This window comes from Zophobas morio, unplaced genomic scaffold (genome assembly GCF_036711695.1).
Source record: "Zophobas morio isolate AGI-343-1 ecotype UQ-CSIRO unplaced genomic scaffold, CSIRO_AGI_Zmor_V1 ptg000010l, whole genome shotgun sequence".
Classification (NCBI taxonomy): domain Eukaryota; kingdom Metazoa; phylum Arthropoda; class Insecta; order Coleoptera; family Tenebrionidae; genus Zophobas; species Zophobas morio.
Genome location: NW_026972115.1, coordinates 1,843,330 through 1,861,696, shown reverse-complemented (window position 1 = coordinate 1,861,696; position 18,367 = coordinate 1,843,330). Strand labels below are relative to the sequence as shown.

At 29.8% G+C, this 18,367-nt stretch overlaps 3 protein-coding genes across 5 annotated transcripts; 2 read left to right on the top strand and 1 right to left on the bottom strand.

Annotated features, from left to right (window-relative positions):
* The first annotated feature begins 140 nt into the window (after positions 1-140).
* LOC135126103 (N6-adenosine-methyltransferase catalytic subunit) lies at positions 141-2,042 on the top strand. Its single transcript, XM_064051917.1, has 2 exons — positions 141-752; positions 800-2,042. The coding sequence occupies exons 1-2, from the start codon at positions 141-143 to the stop codon at positions 1,838-1,840; spliced, it is 1,653 nt and encodes a 550-aa protein (XP_063907987.1). The 3' UTR covers positions 1,841-2,042.
* LOC135126105 (PHAF1 protein CG7083) lies at positions 1,893-15,897 on the top strand. 2 transcript variants are annotated; one of them, XM_064051918.1, is made up of 10 exons: positions 1,893-2,155; positions 2,481-2,563; positions 2,614-2,741; positions 7,580-7,761; positions 7,813-8,004; positions 8,066-8,125; positions 8,254-8,465; positions 8,516-8,788; positions 14,865-14,983; positions 15,816-15,897. In XM_064051918.1, the coding sequence occupies exons 1-9, from the start codon at positions 2,092-2,094 to the stop codon at positions 14,943-14,945; spliced, it is 1,275 nt and encodes a 424-aa protein (XP_063907988.1). In that variant the 5' UTR covers positions 1,893-2,091; the 3' UTR covers positions 14,946-14,983; positions 15,816-15,897. The 2 variants fall into 2 exon arrangements, with proteins under 2 accessions (XP_063907988.1, XP_063907989.1); XM_064051919.1 differs by lacking the exon at positions 8,066-8,125 and having other exon boundaries at positions 1,894-2,155; positions 14,865-15,897.
* On the bottom strand, positions 15,884-16,892 carry LOC135126106 (dysbindin). 2 transcript variants are annotated; one of them, XM_064051920.1, is made up of 4 exons: positions 16,849-16,892; positions 16,309-16,791; positions 16,093-16,254; positions 15,884-16,048 (listed from the first exon to the last, which is right to left on the bottom strand). In XM_064051920.1, exons 2-4 carry the CDS (start codon positions 16,760-16,762, stop codon positions 15,948-15,950), a joined length of 717 nt encoding a protein of 238 aa, XP_063907990.1. In that variant the 5' UTR covers positions 16,763-16,791; positions 16,849-16,892; the 3' UTR covers positions 15,884-15,947. The 2 variants fall into 2 exon arrangements, with proteins under 2 accessions (XP_063907990.1, XP_063907992.1); XM_064051922.1 differs by lacking the exon at positions 16,849-16,892 and having other exon boundaries at positions 16,309-16,842.
* Positions 16,893-18,367: the final 1,475 nt, after the last annotated feature.

Below are 18,367 nucleotides of genomic sequence, written 5' to 3'. Positions count from 1 at the left end.
AGATCATAACAAAATGAGCTATAATTGAAGAATGTTCTCAATTTTCGACGTCCTGAATGACGATTTGCACAAACAATAAAGTGAGGTTAGATACGTTGGTGACATAACCTCAAAACGTGTTTGGATTATTAACAACAACCATGTCGGACGCTTGGGAGGAGATTCAAGCTATTAAGAGCAAACGAAACATCCTTAGGGAGCGTCTCGAGAAGCGCAAGAAGGAGCGCCAGGATATCTTGGGGTCGAGTCTCAACTCGTCTACGTCGTCGCCGGTGCACCTAGCCGACAGCCCCCATGCCTCCACCGCCGGTAGCACCAACGACGAATCAAAAAGCAAGCAAGACGAGGCGGAAATCGACTTGGTTAAAATCGACCCGGAGCTAGAAAAAGAGCTGCTCAAAGCCCTGAGTGAAGTGACCCTTCAAATCCCCACAACGTCCACCAAACTGGTTGATTCGGTGAAAGCCAACTTGAATCGACACGCCTCACATAAGGAAGTGTGTAATTTGTTACAAAAATTCTCCACACAGAAGTTAATAACCATCAAAGACTTAATCAAAGATGGGAAAAATACAGTCGAGGTGACTTTCATTGACGTGACTAAGGTGAACGCTATGATTGCGGAGTTCGCCCCTGAGAAGACTGAGCGTGACGGGAAGGAGAATTTGAAACGAAAAAGGGACGAAAATGAGAAGACTGAGGACGAAGAGAGGCGAAAAAAGGAGAAGAAGGAGCCGAAAGCAGACATTATGGTATTTTTTGCGTTGTAACGAATCTCTAAACTATTTAATTGTTTCAGTCGTTGCTATCAATGCCTTCAACGAAAGAAAAAGAGAGCAAAAAGCTCGGTGAAGAAATTCTCGATTTGTTAAGCAAACCGACTGCAAAGGAGCGTTCTTTGACCGAGAGATTTCGCTCCCAAGGGGGCAAACAACTGATGGAGTTTTGCCCCCACGGCACCCGCACCGACTGCGAGCGGAACGGCATCACCGAATGTAAGAAGTTGCACTTCAAAAAAATCATCCAGAAGCATACGGACGAAGCCCTGGGTGATTGTTCCTTCCTCAATACGTGCTTTCACATGGATACTTGTAAATATGTTCACTATGAGGTGGATCGTTGCGGCCAGACTGAGGGTGTCGCCCCCACGACGACTGCCATTTCCGTCGCTCCGAAAGAAAGCACGACTTTGTACCCCCCTCAGTGGGTCCAGTGCGATTTGCGCTATCTAGACATGACAGTATTAGGGAAGTTCGCCGTGATTATGGCGGACCCACCATGGGACATCCACATGGAGCTTCCATACGGGACTATGTCAGACGACGAGATGCGACAATTGGGGATTCCACAACTCCAAGACGAAGGACTGATTTTTTTGTGGGTGACAGGGCGTGCGATGGAGTTGGGGCGCGAGTGTTTAAAACTATGGGGGTACGAGCGAGTGGATGAAATAATCTGGGTGAAAACCAACCAGTTGCAGCGGATAATCCGCACAGGACGCACCGGTCATTGGTTGAACCACGGTAAAGAGCACTGTTTAGTCGGGATGAAAGGCAACCCCAAAAATCTAAATCGGGGCTTGGACTCCGACGTGATCGTCGCAGAAGTGCGCGCCACCAGCCACAAACCCGACGAGATTTACGGAATGATCGAGCGCCTGTCCCCCGGGACGCGCAAAATCGAATTATTCGGGCGCCCCCACAACATCCAGCCCAACTGGATCACCCTCGGCAACCAAGTGGACGGGATCAAGCTCGTCGACGCCGACTTGATCGAGAACTTCAAGAAGCGCTACCCCAACGGGAACTGCATGGGCCCCCCTAGCGAGACCGCTCACTAACTGTTTTTGTTTATCGAGTGATCCGCGACTTTTGACTTTATTCACGTCGGTTTAGTGAGTTTTGTCGCGTGCGGTTGGTGGCGTCGATCAGCTGATGCGAGTGACAGACGTCAGAATTTACAATCAAAATGGCGTCGGGGAGTTTTTAGACAAAGGATCGTTCCAATTAAGAGAAAAAAGAATAAATTGTTTGATTTGTTGATTGTTGTGTGTTACTGTTGTTCAAAGACTGTTTTTATTAATTACGGAAAATGCTGACGCTCAACGTTGTTCCTGAACGCTCTTTGGGCTGTGAACAGTGGGAGTTTGTAGTAGGTGGGTTTGATTTTTTTTGTTATTATTTTTATTGCGCGTATGTCGCTGGACGACGGATCGGGAAAGGGGCGACCGATGACAGGGCGAGCCCCGACTGCAAAACAACATTTGCGCAACGGGTTTGGCCCGAGCGACCTTCAAATGATTGAAGATTTTATTTCTGTTTTATTTAAATTAAATGCGCTCTTTGATGAGAAATTTTTTGGCGAAATTCGCGCCCTAAAATTAGATTTTGTGGTAAAACGGGCGAAATACGGTAAGTGGATTTTTTTTTATTATTATTTTTTAATTAATTTTTTTGGTGCTGACTTTTTCGTTGTTCCAGGGATGCATTTTTCTCAAGCTATTGCAATTATACAGTCCCAAGTTGGGTACATTAAAAACGTTCAGGTTCTTTACAATGATACTGTGAGTATGGCTAAAGGTCCTACAACTTCTCCTGACCGTTGACTTTTCAGAACCCCCTAGACATAGACCTTGTTCTAAATTTACCTCAAGATGGCATTAGATTGTTTTTTGATCCAGTTTCACAAAGGCTTAAGATTATTGAAATATACTGTATGAAGTTGGTTAAGTTAAAATACTGGTAAGAGTAGCATGTAGTTTTATTGAATTTTTTTTTTCATTGTTAAAAGGCCGATTTGGTGTCTTCTTAATTTAAATGTGTTCAGTAACAAAATACTCGCAGTGACATTAAAAATAAATTGTACATCAAGTTGGCTTTGGAATTTCGTCAACTTTGCCGCTTCGTTGTAATGATTCATGGATAGTCCATTGTCTGTCGCAAACAGAGAACATAGAGAAGCGTCATAGTTTAGATTAAATGACGGTTGAGGACTCCTCGACTTATGTTGGCAACAGTGTTTGGTTCTAACTAGGAATAAAATTAACTACAATAGAAAAAATGTCATAATATTTTTAACGACGCATTTTACTTTTGACAAATTGACATTAGATTTACCAGAATATTACAAGCTGCTTACTTGTTTGGTCTATAGACCAGAGCGAACTCAGGCCAATGTCGACTCTAAGCGTTTCGTGATCTGATACATCCTAACCGGTTTCGACCATAATTTCTGCTGTTTCAACTTTCGAATTGTCAGTTTTTCGAAATTTTAGTTTGGGGACTTTTCAGTTTAGTCCTATTTATTATTCAATTTTTGACTTTTATCAACTTTTTATTTGTCGATTTTTCAATTAATTCATTTTTCAGGTTTTCTGGTTTTTCAATTTTTCTATTTTTTCAGGTTTCGATTTTTCAACTTCACTTTTTTGAAAAATCAAATTTCTCAATTTTTCATTTCAGTTCTATTTCCGTTTTTCATGTTTTCGAATTTTTCAAATGTTTTGATTTCTTAATATATCGATTTTTCGACTTCCCGGTTTTAGATTTTCTGTTTTTCAATTGTCGTTTTTTCAAATTTTCGATTTTTCAATTTTTCAAATTTAACATTTATAAACTGCCAATTTTTCGATTTTTCAATTAATGGATGTTTTGATTTTCCCGTTTCTTGACCTTCGAGTGTTTGGATTTTCCTGATTTTCAATTCTTTAATTTTTTGATTTTTCAATTTTTCGATTTTTAAGGTTTTTATTTTTAACTTCATTTTTTTGATTTTTCGATTTTTCAGTTTTAGGATTTTTCAATATTTCAATTTTTCGGCTTTTCTATTTTTGACTTCTGGATTTTTCGATGTGTCTACATTTTTACTTTTTCAAAATCGATTAAATGAAACATTATAAAATCGGGAAAATGAAAATTAAAAAAATCAGGAAAATGAAAAATAAAAATCAAGAATTTGAAAAAATAAGGAAACGAAAAATTAATTCATTGAAAAATTAAAGAAAGTGAAAAAAACGAAAAAATGTGGCTTAAAAAAAATTGGTCGAAGGAAAATAAATCCAGATTTTTCGAAAAATTATAAAATTTGATTTTGCGAATTTTATTTTTTATAATAACCCTTATTTTTTAAATTGAAAATCGAATATTGAAAATTTGAAAAATTGAATAAGCGAAAAATTATAATTTTGTGTTTTTTATTTTTTCGTGTTTCAGTTTCATAATTTTTCGCTTTTTCAATTCCAATTTTTGCAATTTCCTAATTTTAGATATTAGTTTTTTATTTTTGGTTTTTCAATTTTTCCGATTTTTGATTTCTATTTTTTATTTTTCCGATTTTTTTATTTTAATATTTTCAATTTTATATCACAATTTTTCATTTTTTTATTTCCTTTATTTTTCAGTTGTTCGAGTTTCCAATTTTTAGTTTTTCCGACTTCTTTAATTTCCAATAGTTTACTTTTACAATACATTTTTTTTCAGTTTTGCACTTTTCGATTTTTAGTTACTTAATTTTTATTCTTTCGATTTTTCAATTTTTCGTTTCTTCAGTTTTTCAAGTTCTTGATTTCGAATTTTTAGAGTTTTGAAAGTTTTTTTTCCATTTTTTTTTTATGCGAAAAGTTTATAAATCGAAAAATTAGAAAATCTGGAAAAATGAAAAAACCCAAAACTTGAAAAAATGAGAAATTGAAAAATCGGAAAATTGTAACTCGAAGAACTGAAGAAACGAAAAATTGAAACATTGGAAAACTAAAAATGGAAAAACATAAAAATCGAAAAAACAATTAATCCAAAAACTGGAACAAAACGAAAATTGGAAAATCGAGAAATATAAAAAAAAATCTGAAATCGTAAAAATGTGAAAATTTTTAAAAATTATATAATAATTATTTATTACATATTTAAAATGAACACTAGAAAAATTGCAAATCAAAAATTGAAGAAACAAAAAATTGAAAATTGCACAAACTGAAAAATCTAAAATCGAAACGAAAAAAGTGCAAATCGAAAAATTATAGAAATCAAAAATGGAAAGATTAAAATTGAGAAACTTAAAAATCGAAAAATCAAAATATGTACATAATGTAAAATCTATTTTTCGACTTCACTTTTTTGATTTTTCGATTTTTCAGTTTTTAGATATTTCAGTTTTAGGATTTGTCAATATTTCAATTCTTCGGCTTTTTGTATTTTTGACTTCTGGATTTTTCGATGTGTCTACCTTTTTACTTTTTCAAAATCGATTAAATGAAACATTATAAAATCGAGAAAGCGAAAATTAAAAAAATCAGGAAATGAAAAATAAAAATCAAGAATTTGAAAAAATAAGGAAACGAAAAATTAATTCATTGAAAAATTAAAGAAAATGAAAAAAACGAAAAAAAGTGGCTTAAAAAAATTGGTCGAAGGAAAATAAATCCAGATTTTTCGAAAAATTATAAAATTTGATTTTGCGAATTTTATTTTTTATAATAACCCTTATTTTTTAAATTGGAAATCGAAAATTAAAATTTGAAAAATTGAATAAGCGAAAAATTATAATTTTGTATTTTTTATTTTTTCGTGTTTCAGTTTCATAATTTTTCGCTTTTTCAATTCCAATTTTTGCAATTTCCTAATATTAGATCTTAGTTTTTTATTTTTTGGTTTTTCAATTTTTCAGATTTTTGATTTCTATTTTTCATTTTGCGATTTTTTGATTTTAATTTTTTCAATTTTATATCACAATTTTTAATTTTTCCGACTTCTATTTTTTTTTTTTAGATTTTTCTATTTTACAATTTTGTATTTTTTCCATTTTTTTTTTATGCGAAAAGTTTAAAAATCGAAAAATGAGCAAATCGAGAAAAATGAAAAAACCCAAAACTTGAAAAAATGAGAAATTGAAAAATCGAAAAATTGTAACTCGAAGAACTGAAGAAACGAAAAATTGAAACATTGGAAAACTAAAAATGGAGAAACTTAAAAATCGAAAAAAATAATTAATCCAAAAACTGGAAAAAAACGAAAACTGGAAAATCGAACATTATAAAAAAAAAAATTCTGAAATCGTAAAAGTGTGAAAATTTTTAAAAATTATGTAATAATAATTTATTACATATTTAAAATGAACACTAGAAAAAATGCAAATCAAAAATTGAAGAAACGAAAAATAGAAAATTGCACAAACTGAAAAATCTAAAATCGAAACGAAAAAAGTGCAAATCGAAAAATTACAGAAATCAAAAATCGAAAGATTAAAATTGAGAAACTTAAAAATCGAAAAATCAAAATATGTATTGTAAAATCTATTTTTCGACTTCACTTTTTAGATTTTTCGATGTTTCAGTTTTTAGATATTTCAGTTTTAGGATTTTTCAATATTTCAATTCTTCGGCTTTTTGTATTTTTGACTTCTGGATTTTTCGATGTGTCTACCTTTTTACTTTTTCAAAATCGATTAAATGAAACATAAAATCGAGAAAATGAAAATTAAAAAAATCAGGAAAATAAAAAATAAAAATCAAGAATTTGAAAAAGTAAGGAAACGAAAAATTAATTCATTGAAAAATTAAAGAAAATGAAAAAAACGAAAAAATGTGGCTAAAAAAAATTGGTCGAAGGAAAATAAATCCAGATTTTTCGAAAAATTATAAGATTTGATTTTGCGAATTTTATTTTTTATAATAACCCTTATTTTTTAAATTGGAAATCGAATATTGAAAATTTGAAAAATTGAATAAGCGAAAAATTATAATTTTGTGTTTTTTATTTTTTCGTGTTTCAGTTTCATAGTTTTTCGCTTTTTCAATTCCAATTTTTGCAATTTCCTAATTTTAGATATTAGTTTTTTATTTTTTGGTTTTTCAATTTTTCAGATTTTTGATTTCTATTTTTCATTTTTCCGATTTTTTAACTTCAATTTTTTCATTTTTATATCACAATTTTTAATTTTTTTCCGACTTCTTTAATTTCCAATATTTCACTTTTACAATACATTTTTTTTCAGTTTTGCACTTTTCGATTTTTAGTTCCTTAATTTTTATTCTTTCGATTTTTGCATTTTTCGTTTCTTCAATTTTTCAAGTTCTTGATTTCCAATTTTTAGAGTTTTCAAGTTTTTTTTTTTGTTTTAGATTTTTCTATCTCGGGAAAAATTAAAAAACCCAAAACTTGAAAAATCGAAAAGTGGAAAATCGAAAAATTGTAACTCGAAGAAACAACTATTTTCCGCAGAAATTATAGTCCAAACCAACCAAATCGCTTCTGAACGCTTAGAGTCGACATTGGCCTGAGCGCGCTCTGGTCTGTAGATCAAACTAGTTCTCAGGCGACGAGTTGCAGTGAAACAAGTTTTTTTATTGGTCACAAATGTCAATCATAACCTAACTTTTTAAGTTTTTATTTATGTTATTTTTATTATGATTCTTATTGAAAATACAGTATCAAATTTTTCAAAACCATCTTAAAGTACGATCTTTTTTAGTAACTGTGATATCACAACAAATGTTCATCTTTACTCTACTGGCTAATTCTGGCTTTGTTTTTCTTGTTCGTCCCTCCCTCGTCATCGATTTCCTCTAACGCTCTCTCTTCTTCAGTAATCTCCCATTTAACTCGCCAGAAGTACTGCCATCGATTGAACAAATCGAACATTCATTTGGTGCCACACATCCCGGAGTGTACGATTCGGAGAAAGAGCTCTTCATCCTAAATTTCAGAGGTCTCTCGTTCTACTTCCCCGTCGAGTCGAAATTTCAGTCTGGGAATACCCACAACCTGGGTAAGGCGACTTCGGTGCCATCTCAGCCCCCCACTAATCGCATACTAACAGGTTCTCTTCAATTCCCACCAGGAAGTTCGCCTTTAGTCTCCAGAATGACAATATACTACGGCTCGAACATCGAGCAGGCGTACGCCCCCGAGTTGCCGCTCTCGTGCTACCACGGCCAGCTCTACCTCCAGAAAGCCGAGATCGTGCGCGGCGAGTGCTACACGAAAGGGATTAAGTTGAGTCTGCTCGCAGGTAAACACCACCTTACCGTTACTTAAGTTAAGTCAGGTTGTAAGAAAGTGGGTTATTTTAGTTAACAGCGCCGATATTGGCAATAAGAACAAATTAATTAGCGGGCCACACGTGAGGTTTAGTAAGTTTTCGTGCGCGCTTGTTCCTATAACGCAATAATTCCAATAATTTTCTCGTTGTGTTAACATTGACCACTAATTTGGTGTCTCGACTTGGGTGTGGAAAGGTGGTAAGAGGGTGGTTTTTTAGGTACGAATAACCGACGGATCGATTCGAAGATCCAGTTCGAGAGGGAGGTGCTGTTAGGACACACGGCGCAGGATGTGGCTACGGCGCTGGGCGCGCCCTCTGAGGTGTTCTACAAGAGTGAGGATAAAATGAGGATTCATACCCCGAATGCTCTGAGGCGGGATACGGATACGAGGAGCGACTACTTTTTCAATTATTTTACGCTGGGGATGGTAAGGGGGTGAAGTTAGAGGGATTTTTTTATATTTTTCGTTGTTACTAGGATGTGTTGTTTGATGCCCGCACGCATTTAGTGAAGAAGTTGGTTTTACACACAAACTACCCGGGTCATTATAATTTCAATATTTACATGAGGTGCGAGTTTAAGTTGTCGTTGAATGGAGCCGACATTGATGCCTACTGCCATTGGGACGATATTTGCAAGAAATTGACCCCCAGCGAGAGACCGGTTGTTTTAAATAGGGCCAGCTCGACCAACACGACCAACCCCTTTGGAAGCACCCTGTGTTACGGATACCAGGATATTATTTTTGAAGTGAGTATCTGGTGATTCAGTCCAACAGAAGGTAAACAAATAGAAATAGTTTCTGGATATTTGTGTAATTTTCATTGATAATTACACCCACAAGTGGAGGTAATCAAAGTCCATGTAGGTGATAAACCATGACAAACAAAAACAATAAAAACTATCAATTGCGACTTGACAGTTCACGTAACCAATACGCATTAATAAATCATTACGTGTAAAGTCAAGGCTTTGTTGAACATAGAGTCACGGTCGATTGTGCTTTCTTAAATTTTTGATTTATTCTGTCTTCTGTCAAATATTTTAAGGTTATGTTTCGTATCATTTTTTTTCAACAAGCTCTCAAACGTTGTAGTGCCAACCTTAGAGTAATTAAGCACACATTAATTTCCTCACCCAATCACAACAAAGTACATAGATTTGACAGTTTCTCGTTTTTTCGATTTTTCCATTTTAAGATGCTTAATTTTTCGATTTTTCTATTTCTAGAAAATTTTGTTTTCCGTATTTTTCTATTTCCCGATTTTTAATTAATCAGTTTTTCGATTTTACAGTTTCTTTTTTTTTCAATTTTTCAGTTGTTTTTTCAGTTATCGAAGTTTTCAGGTTCTCAAGTTTTAAGATTACAATTTTTAAATTTCTCGGTGTTTCAAGTTTTGTTTTTTCTATTTTTGATTTTCAATTTTGCAGTTGTTCGATTTTCTGTTTTTTAAGTTTTCACTTTCTATATTTTCTCAGTTGTTCAATTTTTTAATTGTTTTTTCTTTACCCAATTTTCAGTTTGCCAATTTTGTCAATTTTTGATTTTCAATTTTTCATTTTTTCAATTTATTCATTTTTAATTTTTTTTTCAAAATTACAATTTTGTAATTGTTTCATTTTTAAATTTGCCGATTTTTAAATTTTCAATTTTTTCAAATAATTATTAGGGCTTTTATTATTCAATTAATGGCTTTTCCATTTTTCCATGTTTCGTTTTTACGATTGCTTAATTTTTTATTTTTTTTTTTTAATTTTTGATTGTTTAATTGTTAATTTTTGATTGTTTAATTGTTAAGTTTTTGTTTTTCGTTTTTTTCAATTTTTAATTAATCAGGGATTTCAGGTTTCAATATTACAAATTTTCGATTTTTCAACTGTTTTTTCAATTATCCCATTGTTCAATTTCTCAATTTTTTCATTTTCTGATTTTTAAATTTTTCAATATCTCAAGTTTCATGTTTCAGTTTTTAAGTCTTTTTTTTTTCGGTTTTTTCAAGTTTACTATATTTTTTCAATTCTTCGATTTTGCCATTGTTGATTTTTTCGTTATCCGATTTTTTAATTTCACAGTTTTTCGATGTTTATTTTGACGTTCTTCAAGTTTTGCATTCTACAATTTGTCGATTTTTCTATTTCTAGAAAATTTTGTTTTCCGTATTTTTCTATTTCCCGATTTTTAATTAATCAGTTTTTCGATTTTACAGTTTCTTTTTTTTCAAATTTTCAGTTGTTTTTTCAATTATCGAAGTTTTCAGGTTCTCAAATTTTAAGATTACAATTTTTAAATTTCTCTGTGTTTCAAGTTTCGTTTTTTCTAGTTTTGATTTTCAATTTTGCAGTTGTTCGATTTTCTGTTTTTTAAGTTTTCACTTTCTATCTTTTTCTCAGTTGTTCAATTTTTTAATTGTTTTTTCTTTACCCAATTTTCAGTTTGCCAATTTTGTCAATTTTTGATTTTCAATTTTTCATTTTTTCAATTTTTTCATTTTTCATTTTTTTTTCAAAATTACAATTTTGTTTCCGATTTTTCAGTGTTCCGTTTTTCGACGTACAATTTTTTAGTTTTCTGGTTTTCATTTTAAAACTTATGAATTTTGATTTTTTTTTTGTATTTTTGATTGTTTAATTTATAGAAGTTTTTGTTTTTCGTTTTTTCAATTTTTCACTTTCTCGATTTTTAATTAATCAGGGTTTTCAGGTTGCAATATTACAATTTTTCGATTTTTCAATTATACCATTGTTTAATTTTTCAATTTTTTCATTTTCTGATTTTTCAATTTTTAAATTTTTCGATATTTCATGTTTCATTTTTCAGTTTTAAGTCTCATTTTTCAGTTTTAAGTCTCATTTTTCGTTTTTTTCAAGTTTTCTTTATTTTTTCAATTCTTCGATTTCTCAATTTTTTTATGAAAATTTAAAAATCGAAAATTTGAAAAATTTCATATCAAAAAATTGCAGAATTGCTTCGTTTTGTCGATTTTTCAGTTATCCAATCCAATTTTTTATTTTTTTCATTTTTCGATTTTTAGATATTTCAAGTTTCATTTTAAAATTTTTGGATTTTGAAATTTTTTTTTTTTTGTATTTTTGATTATTTAATTTATAAAAATTTTTGTTTTTCGTTTTTCCAATTTTTCGATTTTTCAATTGTTTTTTCAATTATCCACTTGTTTAATTACTCATTTTTTCATTTTTCAATTTTTGATTCTAATTTTTTCGGTTTTTTCAATTTTTCTTTATTTTTTCAATTCTTCGACTTCTCAATTTTTAAATGTATCAAAAAATTGCAGAATTGCTTCGTTTTGTCGATTTTTCACTTCTCGATTTTTAATTAATCAGGGTTTTGAGGTTTCAATATTACAATTTTTCGGTTTTTCAATTTTTCGATGTTTCAAGTTTCATTTTAAAATCTTTGGATTTTGAAATTAATTTTTTTTTGTATTTTTCATTATTTAATTTATAAAAATTATTGTTTTTCGTTTTTTCAATTTTTCGATTTTTCAGTTGTTTTTTCAATTATCCACTTTGTATAATTTCTCATTTTTGAAGTTTTCCATATTTCAAGTTTCATTTTTCAATTCTTCGACTTCTCAATTTTTAATTTTTTTGATTTTTCAATTTTATAATTTTTAGACGTTCCAATGTTAGAATTTGCTGATTTTAAAATTTTTCAAAATTTCGGTTTGAATAAATTCGTCATTTTGTTGAACAATTAAAAAATGAAAAATCGAGAAAACAAAAAATTAAAAATTGAGAATTTGAAAAATTTTATATCGAAAAATTGCAAAATTGCTTTTCTTTTTGTAAAGTTTTTTCAATTTCTCGATTTTTAATTATTTTGTTTTTTGATGTTTCAGTGTTACAATTTTTCGGTTTTTCAAAAATTCAGTTTGAATAAATTTGTCCTTTTGTTGAACACATAAAAAATGAAAAATCGACAAAATTAAAAATCGAAAATCTGAGAAATTTGACATCGAAAAATTGTAGAATTGCTTCGTTTTGTCGATTTTTCTACTTCTCGATTTTTGATTAATCAGGGTTTTGAGTTTTCAATATTACAATTTTTCGATTTTTCAATTTTTCCATGTTTCAAGTTTCATTTTAAAATCTTTGGATTTTGATATTAATTTTTTTTTATTTTTCATTATTTAATTTATAAAAATTTTCGTTTTTCGTTTTTTAATTATTTGGTTTTTTTGATGTCTCAGTGTTACAATTTTTCGGTTTTTCAAAAGTTCAGTTTGAATAAATTTGTCCTTTTGTTGAACAAATAAAAAATGAAAAATCGACAAAATTAAAAATCGAAAATCTGAGAAATTTGATATCGAAAAATTGCAGAATTGCTTCGTTTTGTCGATTTTTCCACTTCTTGATTTTTAATTAACCAGGGTTTTGAGGTTTCAATATTACAATTTTTCGATTTTTCAATTTTTCCATGTTTTAAGTTTCATTTTAAAATCTTTGGATTTTGAAATTAAATTTTTTTGTATTTTTTATTATTTAATTTATAAAAATTTTCGTTTTTCGTTTTTTCCATTTTAAAATTTTCGATATTTCAAGTTTCATTTTTCAATTTTTGATTCTCATTTTTTCGGTTTTTTCAATTTGTCTTTATTTTTTCAATTATTCGACTTTTTAATTTTTTGATTTTTCAATGTGACAATTTTCTGATTTTAAAATTTTTCAACATTTCGATTTGAATAAATTTGTCCTTTTGTTGAACAATTACAAAATGAAAAATCGAGAAAATGAGGAATTAAAAATTGAGAATTTGAAAAATTTTATATCGAAAAACTGCAAAATTGTTTTTCTTTTTGTTAATTTTTTTAATTTCTCGATTTTTAATTGTTTTGTTTTTTGATGTTTCAGTGTTACAATTTTTCGGTTTCTCAAAAGTTCAGTTTGAATAAATTTGTCCTTTTGTTGAACAAATAAAAAATGAAAAATCGACAAAACGAAAAATTAAAAATCGAAAACTTGAAAAATTTAATATCGAAAAATTGCAGAATTGCTTCGTTTTGTCGATTTTTCACTTCTCGATTTTTAATTAATCAGGATTTTGAGGTTTCAATATTACAATTTTTCGATGTTTCAAGTTTCATTTTAAAATCTTTGGATTTTGAAATTAAATTTTTTTATATTTTTCATAATTTAATTTATAAAAATTTTTGTTTTTCGTTTTTTCAATTTTTCGATTTTTCAATTGTTTTTTTCAATTATCCACTTGTTTAATTTGTCACTTTTTCATTTTCCGATTTTTCAATTTTTAATTTTTTGATGTTTCCATTTTATAATTTTTAGACGTTCCAATGTTACAATTTTCTGATCTTTAAATTTTTCAAAATTTCGGTTTGAATAAATTTGTCCTTTTGTTGAACAATTAAAAAATGAAAAATCGAAAAAACAAAGAATTAAAAATTGAGAATTTGAAAAATTTTATATCGAAAAACTGCAAAATTGTTTCTCTTTTTGTTAATTTTTTCAATTTCTCGATTTTTAATTATTTTGTTTTTTGATGTTTCAGTGTTACAATTTTTCGGTTTTTCAAAAGTTCAGTTTGAATAAATTTGTCCTTTTGTTGAACAAATAAGAAATTAAAAATCGACAAAACGAAAAATTAAAAATCGAAAACTTGAAAAATTTAATATCGAAAAATTGCAGAATTGCTTCGTTTTGTCGATTTTTCACTTCTCGATTTTTAATTAATCAGGATTTTGAGGTTTCAATATTACAATTTTTCGATGTTTCAAGTTTCATTTTAAAATCTTTGGATGTTGAAATTATTTTTTTTTTTGTATTTTTTATCATTTAATTTATAAAAATTTTTGTTTTTTAATTTTTCGATTTTTTAGTTGTTTTAAGTTTCATTTTAAAATCTTTGGATTTGGAAATTAAATTTTTTTGTATTTTTCATTATTTAATTTATAAAAAAAATTTTGTTTTTCGTTTTTTCAATTTTTCGATTTTTCCGTTGTTTTTTCAATTATCCACTTGTTTAATTTCTCATTTTTTAATTTTTGGTTCTCATTTTTTCAGTTTTTTCAATTTTTCATTATTTTTTCAATTCTTGGACTTCTCAATTTTTTAATTTTTTGATATTTCAATTTTATAATTTTTAGACGTTCCAATGTTACAATTTTTCGATGTTTCAAGTTTCATTTTAAAATCTTTGGATTTTGAAAGTATATATCATTATTTAATTTATAAAAAATTTCGTTTTTCGTTTTTTTCAATTTTTCAATTTTTTAATTGTTTTTTCAATTATCCACTTGTTTTATTTCTCATTTTTTCATTTTTCGACTTCTCAATTTTTAAATTGAGAAGTCGAACATAGAGAAATTGTTTTTCTCTATGTTAATTTTTTCAGTTTCTCGATTTTTAATTATTTTGTTTTTTGATGTTTCAATGTTACAATTTTCTGATTTTTAAATTTTTCAAAACTTCGGTGTTACAGTTATTCGCCTTTGCAAAATTTTATTTTAATTAAAATTGGAAATCAAGAACTTCAAAACTTTAAAATTGAAAAATTGCAAACATTTTTCGGTTTTCCAATTTTTCAATTACCGATTTTGCAGTTTTATTTTTAATTTTTCTGTTTTTACAATTTTTCGGAGTCTCAATTTTTTAATTTTTCGAATTTCATTCTTCATTGTTTCAACGATACAATTTTCCGATTTTCCAATATTTTAGTTCAAAAGCGACATTCACTTCCACCTCTTGGGTGGAAAGTGACAGTTAAGTGACATATGTCACTTTCCACCCTCGAGATTTTAAAAAGTTTGAAAGTTTCACTAAAAAATGTGCCTTAATGATGTGTCTTCAGGTGATGCCCAACAACTTAATAGCCTCTCTGAGCATATACGGTGATGGGAGACCGTACCATAGCGAGTCCGAGCATGCGTGACAGAGGCTGTCTGCCACTTACCTCATTTTGGCGAACAGGTACTGGCAACCTTAAAAAAAAACTCACTAAATCCACAGCTTAGTATACAACTTGTACAGTTATGTCAATATGTAGTTACATGATAGGAACGAATAATACCAATAGCTTAATTGTAACATTACTTTCTAGTTAGTTAATTTTGCATAAGCGGAAAACAACCAAAAAAAGTTTCAAAATTGTGATTAAAAGCAAAAAAAATGAAAAAATTGGCAAAAATACGGTTATGATCATGGTTCAATAGTTGGAGACCCTCCCCTCGGATTATTGTTAGCTTCGCAAATTGAGCTTAAAGGGGCGTTACAGGGTTATGTGTTCATTTCTTTCTTGCGTGTACATATTTCAGGTTTTTTATCCGTGTTTCAGATGGTTTTTCAACCAAAGAAAATGTAACTGGAGATTTGTTTTGAGTTGGTTTAGCTCATTACATTACCGTTTTAGTTAGGTTTTCTGTTTGTGTGTGTGTTTAAGTGACGTGTTAGGATATGTAGTAATTTATGTTTATTTTTTCGTAATGTGATGACCTAAACTGTGGCACTTCATGTATATTTTGCGTTTTTTATTCTAGTGTATAAAATGGTATCGTAAATGGAATAATATACTGATCCGGGAAGTATTCTACAGTCGGACTTCTGTTCAGTGCACTTTTCACTTTATTTTAATTGTGATAAATAATCAATGCCAGTACTATCGGGGTTCCCCCACCTACCAACCACTCTATGGAAGTTCAACTGTTAGGTGTAACCAACCGATTTATTTATTTTTAACTGATTTGTGATTCTCTCAAGGAGACAGTATATTTTTATATTTAATCATAAACTGTTATCATTTCAGATCTCACAAGGCTTTAGTTATAAAAATAATTTTTGAAAAATGTGATTCATGTCATTTATACAAATAAAAAAAATCAAAAACCCTGCTTTGTATTATTCAACAAATAATAAAATACATTACAAATATAAACATTCATTCATTGTCTTCAAAAAATTGGTCCAACTCTTTTTCGTCGTAGTCAACTTGAATTTCTTCTAGTAAGGCACTTGGCTGCTTCTTTGGAAGATCTAGTTCTAAAAAATCGTCAGTGTGTACACACAAATAAAAAAAAACTTACTAGGTATTGTTCCGAAATTTTTGAAAATCTCGAGGTCGTTTTTAAAGGCTTCGTGAAAAACTTTCTGGCGCTCTTCAAGCTCTTTCTTTTTTTTATCCTCCAAGTCCGCGACGGTTCTATCATGCTTTTGTTGGAGTGAAGTTTCGAAAGTTTTTAGTGACTCTAGAAACCAATATTTGACTATGAGTACCATTCAAAGTGTGACAACCCCAATACCTTCTTTCCTCGCCTTGTACTGCTGCAAGTGGTACCGGTGCTGCTTCTTCATACTCTCGAACTCCACCGTATCTATCAAATCCTCCAGCTGCAGCAGCCCCTCTTCGACCTCACTAAACCCGCGATACAGTTGCTCAATCTGCTTTGTACAGTTACTAATGTTCAGCATTAAGTTAGAATTAGACAACAAGTGGGTCATCACCCCCAGACTCTCCTTATCCCTCTGAATCTTCGTGGTCACTTTGGCAATCAAATCGGCGGCTTCTTCCGCCTTTTTCGCGTTCTCCTCATTAGTGCTGTGTATCACTTCCCATTCGTTCTGATAACGTGTTAAAATATCGCTACCCGCATTCAAATTTACCGCACATTGCACTTGACTCTTATCACTATTGCTACTGAATAAAGGTACAGTTTTTGTGACATTCAACAGTTTGTCTCTTATTGTGGAAAACATCCTTCCCTTCTGTCCTCCGATTTCATTATCTGCAACATTTCTTTGGGTAATTACAGCGCAAAAACGGATTTGTTTACGTCGCCTACGTTTGGCAGTTGACACTCATGATCAGATGGTTTTGACGTTTTTGACGTTTGGTTGAGGCGTGGCGCCCTCTAGCGACGACATGAATTTTGGCGAAATATTTAATTTTGGACAAAATATAAATGTTTTTGGAAAAATTGAGACTCGAGGGCTTCTTGAATTTTGTTTCAGATCGACTGGATGCCTTCAGTTTAATTATTTATCGATTAATTTATTTATTCAATTCAAACTTTAGTGTAATGTGGGTTGCCTACTTTGACATTTCGCCATTAGTTGCTTCCACACTGACTTTTTTTTATTTTCTCGTCATTAATTTGACTAAATGTCTTCGTTTTATTCTGGCTTGAACTTTGTAGTCAAATTTTAAAATAAACACCAAACGGAGCCGTAATGACTGGAGATTCAATTACACTATGTAAATGACTGGCGACATTATGTTACATTTTGGACTACTATTTTTTTTTAGACATGTTTCGCTTCAAATTTTATATCAGTGCAAAGACAACATTGAACTCTCTGGGGAAGAACTGGCATTTTTGTTTAAAATTTATATTTATCACAATATTTGGCTTTTTAAAAAATTATTCAATAATGAAAATGAAGTGAAATTAGACAACCCTATTTACAAATGGACAATTTCAATAAATGGTTGAGTTTTACACATCCCGAAAACTGAAACAATGAAATTTAGAAGAACCGAAACTCGAGAAATCAAAAATCTAGAATTTTATAAATCGAAAAACTAAAATATCGAAAAGTTGAAAAATTGAGAAATCGAAATATAAAATAACCGAAAATTGAAAAATCTAAAGTTTTAAAAAACGAAAAACTGGAAATCGGGAAATCCACAAGTCGAAAAATCGTAAGCTTATAAAATCGAAAAATTGAAAAATCAAAATCCTAAGAAATTGAAAAATTGAAGAATTGAAGAAGTGAAAAATCGAAACTTTGGGAAGAAATGGAAAAATAAAAAAGGATTACTTCAGAAATTTGAAAACTGAAAATTTAGAAACGTCAAAATTTGAAAAATTCAAAAATTATATGCCCAAAATTTATCGTCTCGTTGAATTATGCAATATTTAAATTCTGTAATGTTTCATTCGATTTTGACATGCAACTTTTTTGTTTAACTACGAATTAATTCTTTAATTGTGTTTGATACTAACAAGAGGTCCTAAATTAGCAATACTAGTGGAACCGTAATCATGCAATAGTTTTTTTTTTTTTTTTGGAAAGTACAGTTATTTTTATGTTTTAGCAGCATTGTGTTCAATTTTCTATTAATTTTTACATATTTTTAGTTGCAATTTTGGTAGTTATTTTTTACTTTCACGTTTAGCAATAATAAATCAAAAAAATAAAAATTCGAAAATCTAAAATTTAAAAATCGAGAAATTGAAAAATCGGATCATTGAAAAATCGAAACATCGAAAAAGTGGAAAATCGAAAAGTTAAAAAAAAAGATGGAAAATCAAAAATTGTAAAAATTCCGAAAATTGAAAAATTAGAAGAACCGAAAAC

Excerpts from the sequence above, each read along its gene's own strand:
- LOC135126103 (XM_064051917.1), top strand. The coding sequence starts at position 141 with ATGTCGGACGCTTGGGAGGAGATTCAAGCTATTAAGAGCAAACGAAAC. Across the intron at positions 753-799 it reads AGCCGAAAGCAGACATTATG|TCGTTGCTATCAATGCCTTC; the intron begins GTATTTTTTGCG and ends TAATTGTTTCAG.
- LOC135126105 (XM_064051918.1), top strand. The coding sequence starts at position 2,092 with ATGCTGACGCTCAACGTTGTTCCTGAACGCTCTTTGGGCTGTGAACAG. Across the intron at positions 2,742-7,579 it reads TTGGTTAAGTTAAAATACTG|TAATCTCCCATTTAACTCGC; the intron begins GTAAGAGTAGCA and ends TCTCTTCTTCAG. Across the intron at positions 8,126-8,253 it reads CGGGCCACACGTGAGGTTTA|GTACGAATAACCGACGGATC; the intron begins GTAAGTTTTCGT and ends GTGGTTTTTTAG.
- LOC135126106 (XM_064051920.1), bottom strand. The coding sequence starts at position 16,762 with ATGTTTTCCACAATAAGAGACAAACTGTTGAATGTCACAAAAACTGTA. Across the intron at positions 16,255-16,308 it reads GTACAAGGCGAGGAAAGAAG|AGTCACTAAAAACTTTCGAA; the intron begins GTATTGGGGTTG and ends ATTGGTTTCTAG. Across the intron at positions 16,049-16,092 it reads AAATTTCGGAACAATACCTA|AACTAGATCTTCCAAAGAAG; the intron begins GTAAGTTTTTTT and ends ACGATTTTTTAG.